This window comes from Taudactylus pleione, unplaced genomic scaffold (assembly GCF_031769625.1).
Source record: "Taudactylus pleione unplaced genomic scaffold, aTauple2 ptg000004l, whole genome shotgun sequence".
In the NCBI taxonomy this organism is placed as follows: domain Eukaryota; kingdom Metazoa; phylum Chordata; class Amphibia; order Anura; family Myobatrachidae; genus Taudactylus; species Taudactylus pleione.
In genome coordinates this window covers 7,772,094-7,787,014 of record NW_028284407.1, presented here as the reverse complement: position 1 = coordinate 7,787,014, position 14,921 = coordinate 7,772,094, and the positions used below count along the sequence as shown (strand labels likewise).

The following is a 14,921-nucleotide window of genomic DNA, read 5'->3' as shown; positions in this document are numbered from 1 at the left end:
GATCTGTTGGAAAACTAATGCTGCCCATCCACTACACGACATAGATACGACAGCACAATTATGACATTGTAATCGTGCTGTCGTTTCCATGTCTGTGATAAGCCTACACTGACCGAGCAGACGTACAGTGCAGCCTCATTCAATCATCTGGTAACATGCTGAACCTGACATTATCGTTGGGTTGACTAGCATGTTTGCCCGATGATAGATGTCCAGTACGACCAGCGTGCATGCGCATCGCTGGTCGTATTCGACATTAAAGTGTACGATTTGCAGGTGATTACCAAGCGATTGAGTTGTAACGACGGTCATTATCGCTCAATCGCTAGGTTTAATCGCCTAGTGGATGGGCAGCATAAGTCTTTTTTTTTAAAAATAGTAGAATGCGTACCCAGCTTAGGAGTGAGAGAGAGAGAGATCATGGTAAAAGGGGAAAAACCCTGCAACCCCGGAAACAGTAGCTAGAGACCCGGTGAATGAGGTTTCCAAAGTACTAGTATCTGCGTATTAAGCTTTAAACATCTCCTTAAGCAGGTTCGCTTTGTGACTCAAGCCCCTATGCATGTTATTTATTGGGAGCATTGTTAATTCTACCAGTGGCTATTTGCATTTTTCATTATGTTATGTCCTCCAAATAAGCTTGTCTGAGTTTCAGCTCTTAGCCAGTGTTATTTACATACTGTACTACCCGCCAGACAATTGCTTTTCTGCCTGTTGGAAAGTTGTGCATGATTATTTATAAAGCTAAAATTAATAATGTGCACAATTTCCTTTCATAAGGCACTCTAACAAACTAATGTAATTAATCCATCATTACACATGAACTGCCATACCTGAACACATGCAATGTGTAAATGAATTAGTGTACACATGAATCTGGGAGCATAAAACGTATAAATTACATAGATAAACAGAGTAGAATAAACATCCGCTGTCTTTGTGCGGAACCACAACATGTGAAGTCTAGACATTGAGGAATTTTATATTGTATCTGTTTCAATAAAAAAAATAGCCTAAGGCGCAAATATAAAATATTTCAGTGTCTCCTTTATATGCTTTAGAAGGAGAGCTCCGTCTTGGTTGGATTTGGCTAATCTTTGCATAATTATGATTGAAATCAGTAATGATACAGTAGCCATGCCCTATAGCCTGCAAGTGAAATCTCCATTCAGTAGTATTATGGAGCATACACACGGTCAGATTTGACAGATGAACGATTTGAACAACGATTTGAACTATGAACGATTTTTGACTGCTTTTAAAATGAATGGAATCGTCCAAATCTGACTGCAAACACATCAGATGTCAGATATCGTTATCTGACCATCGGGAACGCGCATCGTTCATCGTTCAGATATGTCAGATTTTCCTTCAGATTGAGAATTTCCTTCAGATTGAACGATCTGAAGAAAAATCTGACCGTGTGTATGCAACATTACCCATTTAATATCTGTTTAATATTTCCATGAAGTTATCCCAGATTGTGTCAATTGTGAGTGGGCAATTTTCCATCACTGTGAAAACTAACCTTGATTAGTACCAGAGGATTCCACTAGGCTCCCCAGACACCGTGCTTCCGCCTCTTAGCTGGCACAGCCACAATGGCAGTGACTAGAGATCCTTGCTGCACAGATATTAGCGTTCCCGCTAGGCATTTTTAGCGGGGCGCGGCGCCCTGCCCTCCTTCTGGAGGGCAAAAAGCACCCTGCCCTCCAGGAGGAGGGCAGAAAGCGCCCTGCCCTCACAGCCTGCGGGTGCCGTTCTCACCCGCGGGACGCAGTGTCCCGCGGGTAGAGAAACATGCGGTGACCCGGTCACCGCCGGAGAATAGACGCCGGGCGCCTGCGCCCGGCATCTATTCTCCCTTCCTGCAGCGCTTGGGGGCTGCCCGGCATGTCCGTAAGCGCCGGGCACGCCCCCAAGTATGACGAAAAGGGGACGCGTCTTATAGACATGCCCCCTTTTCATGACCACGCCCCCTTTTCGGGCGCGCGCGCATAACATTGCCCTCTCTAGCTCCGGCGCCCTGCCTGCCGCCGGAGCGACAGTTAACACTAGATATGTCCCCATACCCAGACAACAGAACGTGGGCCTGATTCTTTACGGATCGCTATTGCGATCGCAGCTGCGATTACTCACGCATACCCACTGTGAAAATGTGCTAATGTTTGCAATCGCTATGCTGTCGCAGCCCAACATAAGGACACCCACTTGCCCTTACTCCATAATACTTTGCAAAACTGTCGGTAACATTGAGTACTATCGTAGCCTCATGCACACTTGCACATGATCAGACCTTACTCAGACCTTGCTAACCTCGTCGCACGCAGTGGGAGCCCAAGCTGCCTATGCCATCACAGTGACTAATTTATGCATGCCCCTGTAACGGCATTCAAACGCACGGACGCGCCTGCGTTACGCCTCTCCCGCCCCCTCCGTTCAATCACTCTGCGATGGGTCTGCGTATTCTGTGTGATCGCAGTGAATACCTTTGCGCATGCGCAGAATGCAGCTATCGGCTGTCTGCGTACGTAATCACAATTGCTATATGTAATTAATCAGGCCCTGTGTGAGGTCACTTGGTAAGCGATGGACGGGCAGAGGAAGGGCACAAGGAACTCTAGTCACTGCCTGAGTGCAATTTTTTTTCCCCCAACCAAAATAACATACGGTAGCTAACATAATGTAAAAATTAGCTAAAATAAGATATAGATTTATATATACTAAAATACAGTGGAAATATTTATGTAGATTATAAATATACTTTAACAAAACAAATGATTCAGCTAAAACTGGGTAGCTACAAATCAGTGTATTGTACAGCAATGTATATGGAATTGAGCACACGTCAGTAGTATTGTGCGGAATGACTTCACATTCATTGGAAACTAATTGCACAAAATAAGTGCATTGGCTGCTGTCTGGGACCTGTCATTAAAGGTTTTTTTTTTTTTTAAAGGATACATCAACTTTTTTAAAAGTAAACTGCAGACCATGTAGTTCAGTCCTGTTTATTATACAGTTTAATTACATGACCTCCAGCAGGGCCGAAACTACGGTTTTTGTCACCCCCCCCCCCCCCCGGTAATTCCCCCATAGTAATGCCCCCTTCAACAGTGCACCTATAGTAATGCTCCTGTACTAGTGGCCATATGGTAGTGTCCCCATAGTAATGCCCCTGTAGTGCCCATATGGTAATGCCCCTGTAGTGACCAAATAGTAATGACCCTGTAGAGCCCCCTGGTAATGCCACCTGTAGTGCCCCCTGGTAATGCCCCTGTAGAGCCCCCTGGTAATGCCCCTGTAGGTAATGCCACTGTAGTCCTCCTGTCGAGCCCCCTGGTAGTGCCCCTGTCGAGCCCCCTGGTAGTGCCCCTGTCGAGCCCCCTGGTAGTGCCCCTGTCGAGCCCCCTGGTAGTGCCCCTGTCGAGCCCCCTGGTGATTTCCCTGTAGTGCCCCCTGGTGATTTCCCTGTAGTGCCCCCTGGTGATGTCCCTGTAGTGCCCCCTGGTAATGCCCCTGTAGAGTCCCCTGGTGATTTCCCTGTAGAGCCCCCTGGTAATGCCCCTGTAGGTAATGCCACTGTAGTCCCCCTGTTAATGCCCCTGTAGTGCCACATACACACACACAAAAAAATACCTTAAACCCCGCTCCTGTGACCGCCGCCGTTGGGTCCGCCTGGCTGCTCCTTGGAACTATGGGAGAGACGTCATTATGTCTCTCCCATAGTGCCTGTGGGGAGAGCCGGAAGCTGGAGTTCAGGAGAGAACTCCAGCTTCCGGATAGCACGGCGTTGCAGAGAAGGAGCCGGGCACCCGCTGGTAATAACATCTCAGCGGGCGTCCGGCTTGGAGTCTCCCTGCGGCGCCGGGCTGGAGGACACTGGGCTGGGGGGGCTGGACTCCAGCCCCCCCCCTAGTTGCTGCCCTGCCTCCAGGGGCGTAACTAGGTATTTGAAGGCCCCATAGCAAAAGTTTGTAAGGGCCCCTGTGTACCACCCAATGGTGAAAAATGTTACTTTGACAAGGAAGTTGGGCCCCCTCAGCTCTGGGCCGCATAGCAGCTGTACCCCTTGCACCTATGGTAGTTACGCCCATGCCTCCAGCTCATTGGTGTATATGATTTCCAAATTCTTCTGTGACTTCAAGTAGCCAAATAAACTATTAATTATTTTAATACAGGCTACCAAAGATGAAATGTGTAGATGGCCAAAAGTGACATATAAGGAATATAATTCCTTCATTGAGTGTTTTACCTTCTGTTTTAAAATGGTTCAGTACTATAGTGTAGTAACTGATATTTAGTCTCATGTTCTAAACTATAGATTTTTTTCGAATTTAATTGTGTGGCATAAATTGTTCAACACTTTTTATAATCTATAAAGCCGAAAATAAGAATGAGACAAAGGGGGAGAGGCGAATCAGGAAGCATTACCCATGAGATGTATTAACATCTCATCGGCCGGAGCAGGGGAGTGATGACTCCCCCCTTCGGCGGTCACCGCTAGAGCCCACTGCGCATCAGCCTAGTGCACTGTGTCTCTGTCCTGGCCGGCTCCACTGAGCATGTGCAGGATCTCGCAAGTATCGCGCGATGCCGCGTGCAAACCTGGAGCCATCAGCCGCTGTCCCTTTGTTGCCAAGCTGCAGCTGTCGATATCAATAGCTGCAGCGGGCGGAATGGTCAGGCAAACTGACCATTCCTACATAGCCCAGGCTTTGGACGCAGCTATCTTGTAGATGGCAGCGCCGATAATGACAGGGATGCATAGCACCTTTGTCATTTACCGCCCAGCACCCCAATCATACATGGGGGAGAAGCTGAATCAGTGCACATAACGTGCGCTGATCCCGCTTCGGCGGTTAATACATCTGCCACAATATATCTTAAGGAGAAAATATCCTTAAATCCTAGTATACTGTAGATTGTTAGAGTATTTAGAGAAACTCTTATACCGCTTTTATACCGAATTTCCGGGTCTGACCTGGAGGCTGGAACAAAGGCCCTCATTCAGAGCCGTTCGCTATTTGCGTTCATTCGTTCCAAAACAAGGGGTGGCTATTCAAATGATCCGTTCGCACATTGCAGTCTGTTCACACCTATAAGTCTGAACGAGCGAGCAAAACATACGCTCTTTTATTTCTTAAAAACGCCCCCTTGCCGCTCGCACCATACGTCATGTCCGCTATTTATTAGATTAATCGAGTACATCGAACAGGATATGAACTGCTCGCTATTCTTGTGGTTGGTTTTTTCAACCGCTATTTTGCGAGCAGTTCTGAGTTAAAAAAAAACAAATGACGTGGTCATTGACGCTGCTATATTAATTATGCACACCCATAAAACGCCCGTTTTGACCTTTAAGCACGCCTGCGTTCTGATCTCCACTCCCCGTTTTCAAGCACCTTCCCCTGTTACCACCCACATACGCCTCATTCTGTCACTCAAAATAGCAGGCACTCGCTATATTGCGTACAAACGATTTTCGGCCGCACTGACTGGTTCGCGCATGCGTACTAAAAACCGTACGCATGCGCAGATGTGCGAACATCGCTCGGAACGAGCGTACTGCCGCTAGCGAGTGGCTCTGAATGAGGGCCAAAGTTCCAATCCGGATCAGACCCGGAATTTCCTCGGCGCCAACCCAGGATATTCCTGAGTTGGCGCCGTTCACACCGGAGCGACCCAGCTTTTCTGGCGTTGAAGTGGACACTTGTAGATGACGTAATCTCCAAGCACCACTGAACCCGGCCAATCGGCAGGCATGCGGCATGATCTAGGTCACCGTGACCCGGATCACGCCGTTTACACTGCAGGCTTTCACGGGTTATTCGTGTTAAACCCTGCAAGTTACCTGGGTTGGATTGCCGGGTCACTCTACCCGTCAATCCAACCCTTTCCCCTTTTACACCAAAGAGCTACCCGGGTTAACCCTGCAATTACCCTGGTTTTAGCTCTGGTGTAAAAGAGGTATTACTGTAGGCAATCTATAGGATTAGATAAGATTAATTAAGGCACATTTTATTTTTATTCCACGTGCTGGCAGATTCTTGGCTTCTATAACAAACCTCTGGTTACAGTAGAACACAGGTTCTCAAACTCGGTCCTCAGAACCCCAAACAGTGCATGTTTTCCAGGTCTTCTCACAGAATTACAGGTGAAATTATTAGCTCCACCTGTGGATCTTTTAAAATGTGACAGTGAGTAATGAACACACCTGTGCACCTGCTGGGTGACCTGGGAAACATGACCTGTGTGGGGTCCTGAGGACCGAGTTTGAGATCCACTACAGTCGAAATATGTGTCAGTGGCCTTGTCTCCTTTTGTGGGAGTTACCCCTGTTACGTTATGAAATTTCTTGCAAATATATAATTTTAGTTTTGTTTAGTTTTTATTCTCTCCCAATGAGTGTTCCTTAGGTTAAGCCCCCAATTACATAGTAGTTTGCTGTATTGCTGCAGTTTATCTCTATCGTGATTGGTCAGGACAGGGGTATCCCGACAGGGGACGGGCAAATATACTAACCCTTCTCCCCCCTAACCCTCCCTTCTTGTAGCCTAACCCTCTGCACCCTAACCCTCCCCATTATTGCCTAAACCTGTCTTTCCCTTTTCGTGCCTAAACCTAACCCTCCCCCCTTAGTGCCTAACCCTAACACTCCCCCCCCAGGGGTGCCTAACCCTCCCCCCTAGGTGTTCCTAACCCTGGCCTCCCACCCAAAAAAACCTAACGGTAACCCCGCTATGCTACCTAAACTTAACACTCCCTCCAATCTCCCCTCCCCCCCTTGCGGCTAATGGCTGAGACACCCCGAAGTCACCTCATTCGGGATGGAGTTCTTCTGGATTCCGGCGTTGGGATTAAGATAGGCGTTGGTATTTTGACGCCTATCTTAAGTCCCGTGTCTGGCCTCCCCCGTCAGGATTTATACCGGCGGCCGTGGGTCTGCTAACTACATCTCGTTCAGTATGTGTAGCCATGGGGATCAATGATCCTTAAAATTGATTAATATTCACTACACTCTCCCTCTATTTTTTTCCTATTTTCCTATTTATTATTTCTTATAACGCAGTAGAGGGATAAGAGTCTATAAACAAACCCATTATTCTTTGTTTTTGCCATTTGTATATTTATTTGTCTCCTCATGATAGATCAGGGGTTCCCAACCACGGTCCTCAAGGCACACTAACAGTCCAGGTTTTAGGGATAACCATACTTGAGCACAGGTGACTTAATTAGTGCCTCAGTTATTTTGATTAAACCATCTGTGCACAATCATGGATATCACTAAAACCAGGACTGGTGTACCCCTTTTCCACCAAAATTCCGGGTCTGACCCAGAGTTGGAACAAAGTTCCTATCCGGATCAGACAAAGAATTTTGCCGGCGCCGACTATTCCCGAGTCAGCGCCGCTCACACCGGAGTCGGGTCTGCATAGACCCGGCTTTTGCTGAGTGAAAGTGGTCTCCAAGCACCACTGAAGCCGGACCAATCGGCTGGCTAGCAGCGCACTCCAGGTCATCGTGACCCGGAGTGCGCTGTTCTCACAGCAGGGTTTCACGGGCTACACCCGTGTTAAACCCTGCTAGTTACCTGGGTTGGATTGCCGGGTCACTTGACCCGGCGATCCAACCCTCTCCTCTTTTACACCAGGAAGCTGCCCGGGTTAACCCTTCAAAAACCCAGGTTTCAGCTTCGGTGTAAAAGGGGTATTCGTGTGCCTTGAGGACCGAGGTTGGGAATCACTGTGATAGATGATCTCAAATGGGGATATCCTACTTATTCACAGCTTGGTCACATTATTACATTGTTAGTGGATTTTAATGACCATAGAAAATTGGGCGTGGTATAAAAGGTTAACAGTAAAAAGGTCGACTGGTTATGAATGTTGACAGTAAAAAAGCTGACCTGGTCATTAGGTCGACCATCGTTTTGTAGACTTTTATTTAGACCGACACTAAAATGTCGACACATGGGTTTTTTATATTTTAGCCTAACCCTAAAAATCATGACAAATCCATGTGTTGACATTTTAGTGTTAAATATCGTACATTTCACCCTGGCAACCAAAATACATGTCTGCACAATGATGGTCGACCCAAGTACCATGTCGACGTGTTTACTGTCGACCCTCTGAATCTCTACCTTTTTTTTTTTTTTTTCTTTTTATTGTTGACCGGTATCCAGAAAATTCTGGGAGGCCAGGTTTACTTGTGATTATTTATTTTAGGCACTTTCAGTGGATTTTCTGAAAAGTTGGATACTTGCAACAATTAAAATGTTTCCATCTACAGTATAAAGCCTTAAAACAGTGGCAACATTGTCCAATATGGATGTGAAGTGCATCGGTCAAGTGCAATGGGGCTGGAATTTAGTAGACCTTGGGGGGTCCCCCCTCTCAACAATGGTTCTTTTATAATAAATGAAATAACAGTAGATAAACAGAAATAGATTTGTGAAAACTGCTGCACATGTAACTGAGAGAGTTTCTCATCAGTCAGACAGCTAATAAAATGAGACTGTTTAGTTGTTATGTGGTGCATCAAATGCTTCCCGTTATCTCTGCGCCCAGTCTCAGTAACGCTATTGTGTTACTTGAGTCATAAGGTCGCGAGATGAGCAAGGTCGGAAAATGGTTGTTAGATGGTTATACGCTTTCACCTCCTTATCTGCTCTTTATAAACTGCTGTAACGTCCTGTGAATGTCTGTCTTATGTTATTCCGTTTATTTTATTTATACATCACCAAAATATGCAGTACAGAAGAGAGAAATGTAATAGCATGTAAAGTGGAGAAGAGGCTTGGCATGAAAATGACCTAACAAAGGTGAAATGCATACATACATATATGTAGTAATGTCTTCCTACATCTCCTGCTGACTTCTTCATGTTCTAGGTATGTGACCGTACGTGTCTTTTCTCTGGCAGGTAACCACAAGGACCTGTAGAATATGAGTGATGACAAACCTTTTGTATGCACTGCCCCTGGATGCGGCCAGGTAACGTGAGGGGACTTGGCAATCGCACGACAGTAATACACATAGGGCCTGATTCAGAGTTGGGAATAGAGAGAGAACTAGCACTAAACTGTGTACCTGGACAAACCATGGTGCAATGCAAGGGGTGTAAATACATATTTATTTTTTTTGCATATAGGGTAAATACTGGCTGCTTTTACATGTAGCACACAAATACTGCACAGCTTTATTATAACTATACAATTTAGATGTCAGTTTGGACACCTTCCCAAATCTAAATCTCTCTGCACATTTTACATCTGCCCCACCTGCAGTGTAGCATGGTTTCACCAAGATGATCAGTTAAAAGAGATATCTCTCTCTATTCCCAACTCTGAATCAGGCCCCTAGTTTGGTGAAAATATTATGTTAATGTGGGTGAATAATATTATTTCTATGTTCTTTCATTTTATTTTCAACAAATCCTATAAACAATAAAATGTAGTCAGGACCAAATGAAAAATTTAAAGCCTCCAAAATAAATAATATTGTGGAATTGGTATAGTATACAAAGTAAAGTGTATTCTAGACCACCAGGCTGGACTGCTTTATCCCGTTCCTGTTTTGGGGATGTTTATTGTGAATGGTGACGCCTACATAGCTCTGCTACCCACAGAAGACCAGTGTAGCAGTAATATATAGTGTAACTAATAATGGTCATGCTCTCCATGACCAAACGCCCCCTAAAATACATACACAAGCTAATTTAATTAAGCATGACAGAAACACAGACAAGTACAAGCCATCACCCAGTCATGAATTCCTGAATAGAAAAACAGTCAGATGTTGTTCCATTTGAAATTACTTTTTTTTTATTCACTTATTTAATGTGTGTAAGTTTTGCTGTCATTGGCTGCTCTGTAGTACACAGCCCATAATAACAGAATGCTGATTTGTGCACATGCAGCTCTCATCAGTCAGTGTACAGTACCTGGCTAGACACTGCATTAGTGAGGGCAGCTAAATGACCAGTCCTAGGGTGCCAATTAATCCAGTGCGATATTGAATTGTGCCAGGAATGAGTTCCCGGAGCTATTTATTTGTCCCCATCGTGCCCTGTATACTTCAGTGGAGAGATGCAGTTTATGGCGCCTAATGCCGGGTGTCTAGTCGGGGTATCCTGTATTCTCCGAATTAATTGCCGGCTGCGATGCTGTTAGCGCACACCCGCTAAGCCAAAAACCAGCATCGGAGCCCTAATGTAGTCAGACTTCTGTTCGCACCTTGGTAGGGTGCGAGCAGCAATCCTCTATTTGGGGTTAATAGCATGGCCAGTTGAATAACTCCGGGAACTCACTCCCGGCACTTTTCAACATCACACTGAATTGAATCACCCCCATAGTGATCAGAAATAGACAAGGTGATCACCCTAAGCTATACAAGCCGAGGTGAATTTCCGTATCACAGTGTGTGTATACAGAAGTGTCCATACACTTTTCCTCAAAGTTTGGCAAATAGTTCCGTTTGGGTCACCATGGACTTTGCTGCTTAGCCGTGCCATCGAGACTTCTGCGTCTGATCTGCGACTTTATACCAATTCCTTACAAAAAAGTACAAAAATACTAATCTTAAGTATCTTGTACACTATTAGCCAATGAATACTCAGAATTCCGGAAAGGTACACAATCTGGGTAAAACGGCAGAAGACAGAGGTGCGATATGAGTGACCTGCGTCATGCATCATTTTGCTTAATCTGCGCCTTTATACCAATTTCTTTGCGGCAAAAATGCTAATCCTAAGTACCTAGTACACAATAAGCAAATTTGTATGCGACTGGGCCGGATTCAATTAGCCTCCTTAATTTACTGTATGGGGAAGAAGGTCGTGGCCTCAGACTTCTACACCCGAGACTATTCAATCAGCAGCCCTTTTCCTCCAGTGGTAAATCTGCGGCTAATGCTGGGTACACACTGGCCGATATATTGGCCATTCAGTTGATCAGCCAATATATCTGCTGGCCGTCGGCCAGTGTGTACAGACCGCGTCGTTCACAGATCTATCGCACTGGCTGTACTGCACAGCCGTTGCCCAATATATCTGCAGACATATCTGTCCATCGACAAGTGTGTACAGGCAGTTTGCATTTATCATATATATATATATATATATATATATATAAGTGCAAACATTTTCCAGCAAAGCACTTAATTGATCAAATGGGACCACATTAATAATTTATGCAAATTAATTCATATCATTTTTTTATTGTTACCTTTTCATTTAATCTTTTCCACCTAACCTTAAATTAGTTAGATTTGCCTCGTTTGTGGAACCTGTTTCCCTATAGCAGGAAATGCATTTTGTTACTGTGTGAGGGAAACCCCTAAAATACTTACTGCACGTTACATTTCTGTATGTTACTTCTATGCTGAGCACCAGCTACAGTGATTCAGCAATATCATAACAAATCAACCAACTAAAGTAAATTCAAAAATACTTTTGCGTTATGCAGTGTTTTTTTTTTTTTATTTACAAGATTCTTTTTTTTTTTTTTTTTTTGTATCACCAGCGTTTTACCAATGAAGATCATTTGGCCGTACACAAGCATAAACATGAGATGACACTGAAGTTCGGGCCTGCTCGGAATGATAGTGTCATTGTTGCAGGTTCGTATTCGACAGTGGAATTCTTCTGAAATGAAAGCACAGATGAAATGTATAGAATTAGAGATACTGAAATCCCATAATCCGTTACACCACACGTTCATTTATTTTGCATTAAAACCTGAATATGTTGGACTGTAACCTTTAAAACATGTTAAATGTTTAGAAACTCTGTTGCAACTAATTTAGCAAGTGCAATGTACAATCTAATTTCCTATCTTTTATTTCCTAATTGTGTGTTCTGAATTTCCAGATCAAACACCAACACCAACTCGGTTCCTGAAGAACTGTGAGGAAGTAGGGTTGTTTAATGAGCTTGCAAGTCCTTTTGAAAATGATTTTAAGAAGACTTCTGATGATGACATTAAGAAGGTACATGAATTATTGTCACTAAAACCTCTCCGGGGTAGAGGCTCAGTGACATACAGCTGTCTAGCACTTTAATAATCCATAGTTCTCTCCATTCTGAGGAGAAAATAATGTCTTCTGAATTGACATTTATTGGCCTGAAGATTGCCAACAGCTAGAAGTGCTGAAACAGTGAAGTTTGGGATAGTACAAAGATAGCATTTTATCCCCAACATTCATTCTTGCCGAAATTCATTTAATAATGCCATTAGAATGCAACTTAATCCCAGGTGTATAAATTTCACTTGAAAAGATCAAGAATAGATTTTTGGGAAATTTACAACTAAGTTTACCAGCATCGGTCTCTGTGTGTGCTCATCTGCCCTCAGAGAACAGGCCACCATGTGTTCCCACCTCTGTACCTAAGCACAGACCAGTTGCCTTTGTCCAATTTGGCCATTCATGTGTGCGGACATAACCTAAAACTGCTGCTTGCACTCAGGCAATTTGACAGGATGGGTCTGGGTGCAGACAACCTGCTGTATTATTTATTCCCAGATCATACCAGTAGTGAAGACACATTCAGGTTTATCACCAGGTGCCGGAAGTTACTTGCAGACGATTGAATTATTCATTGATCAACAAACAGAAATAGTACTTAGACCTCAGACCAAGGTTGTGTGAAGCTTGGTACACACTAGGCCGACCTATCTGACGATTGCTAAGTGTATACACACCAATTTCATCTGTACGATGTGCCGGGCTTGACTGCTCAAATTGGACAGGCATTTAGATTGCCTGCCCAGTTGAGCTGTCAATCACCACTGGGTCTTGCAGTATGTGTACAGACGATTGGCGGGTCACCCGTACACAACTGGCAGATGACCGATATATATTTCAAATATATGTCGGCCATTTGCTGTGCTGCTCGACGATGCCGTTCAGACATATCCGCTGTACACACCCAGCGATGCACTATAGATATATCGCCCGCTCAAATGAACGGGCGATATACTGATCAGTGTGTATCCAGCTTTACAGTACTTCACTTCACAATAAGCTTGCTCCGAATTATACCCAGGGTGTGTAGTATATCCTTATTTGTTTGCATTAGTTTAAGACTAATGGCACATGAGTATTCTTATTTGTTACCACAGTTACCAGAAACTTGGCACTTTCACCTCTTCACTTCACATTATATTACCTTACATAAATAAAATACTAGCTTAAAGCATGACCTGCATGCTGATGTAAATAAGTCGTAAAGACAATATATGAACGTTTGGATAAAATTTCAAAGTGCCCTTTTCTATGGAATGTTTCCGTTACTTAGTTTCTATAAATGTTTAGTGACTTTTTTTTTATGCATTTATGAATTTATAAACACTTGTGACCATATTGCTTGTTTTGTCCTTTTTAAATTCAAATTAAATTGAAACATTAATACAGTTGATTTTATTTATTACTACTAAACGGCTAAAATATTTGGTATTACTCATTGTAGGACCCTGTCAGTACCAAGTAAAATGATGAAAACAAATAATTTCCCAGTATGTTCCCTCAAAATACTGTTTTTTTGTTTTTTTTTGTAAACGTAATAGTTTCATTTCGGGCAAAACATAAAGAATATTTAGTTAAAGCTTTAGAAAGGAAACTTATTTATTATTATTATTTATTTATTACCCGTTATTTATATAGCGCACACATATTTCGCAGCGCTTTACAGAGCGAATATTTGGCCATTCACATCAGTCCCTGCCCCAGTGGAGCTTACACTCTATATTCCCTATCACAAGCTCACACACATACATACTAGGGAACATTTTTTGTTGGGAGCCAATTAAGCTACCAGTATATTTTTGGAGTGTGGGAGAAAACCGGAGTACCCGGAGGAAACTCACGCAAGCACAGGGAGAACATACAAACTCCACACACTTAGGGCCATGGTTGGAATTGAACCCAGGACCTCATTGCTGTGAGGCAGTAATTCTAACCATTACACCGTCACCCGCAAGTGTCTGTAACACCAAACATAGAGAATTACAATAGTATAAGCAACTAATACAATATAAAAAGTTTCAAGTACATGGGAAAATAAATCAATACTTAAATGCTTCTCTATGTGCATGTGTGTGTATATATATATATATAACAATGTTGCAGGATACTGGTCTACTGTTTAGGTCCTTATTAATTGCACAGTCTTGTTAGTGTTATTATGGAATGCAGGGCATTGTATAAACGTCACGCAGTGGGTAAGCCCACAGAGCGCATAGATGATTAAAAGCTGAATCTTCATTAATCCACTTTTGGAATTACATAAGGTTAGTTGTGTCTGTGTGAGGGGGGAGGTGGGGTGGCTAATTGCCAGGAGTTGACCTCCATTTTTGACCTGCTGGGCAATTTACTAGGAATCTATGGTGCCGGCAGGCTGTAAGGCTTTCCTAGTGGTCACATTAATTTCCTTCATATAGGGACAGTCATATAGGGAAAATAATGGGATATTTCTTTATTCTGTCAAGAAGACCTTTTAAAAGTTACAACTATTACCTAAATAGTTAAAAGATAAAAAAAAAAATATATTTTTTTTTATGTATATGATGCCACCAAAGGGTAGATTTACTAAAGCTTCTAAAACAGACAAGTGGTGTTGTTGCCCATAGCAAGTGTCTGTAACCCCAAACATAGAGAATTACAATAGTTTAAACAATTAATACAATATAAAAAGTTTCAAGTACATGGGGAGAAATAAATCAAAATGTGAGATAAAGAATCAACAAAATGAGAGACCAGTCTTAACAGAAGTACCTAATGACACCGTGCCCTGGTAAGAGTGGGCAGAAGGGTCCAGAGTCGCTCACTGGAGACCAAGATAGTGCAGGGCTGCTAGTGAGTACAGTCTTAACCTGGGTACACATTAGATGATATGTACCCAGCATGACAACATTCGCG

General features: G+C 43.5%; 1 protein-coding gene across 5 annotated transcripts in view; it reads left to right on the top strand.

Annotated features, from left to right (window-relative positions):
- Positions 1 to 14,921, top strand: part of ATF2 (activating transcription factor 2) — a 118,364-nt gene that overhangs the window by 21,086 nt on the left and 82,357 nt on the right. For 2 of the 5 annotated variants that reach the window (XM_088473358.1, XM_088473444.1), the window contains exons 2-5: positions 8,759 to 8,827; positions 8,929 to 8,999; positions 11,528 to 11,624; positions 11,875 to 11,993. In XM_088473358.1, the coding sequence (XP_088329484.1) occupies positions 8,952 to 8,999; positions 11,528 to 11,624; positions 11,875 to 11,993 (264 nt within the window). In that variant the 5' untranslated portion in view covers positions 8,759 to 8,827; positions 8,929 to 8,951. The remainder of the gene's footprint in view (positions 1 to 8,758; positions 8,828 to 8,928; positions 9,000 to 11,527; positions 11,625 to 11,874; positions 11,994 to 14,921) is intronic. The other 3 variants (XM_088473587.1, XM_088473347.1, XM_088473517.1) reach the window with 2 other exon arrangements.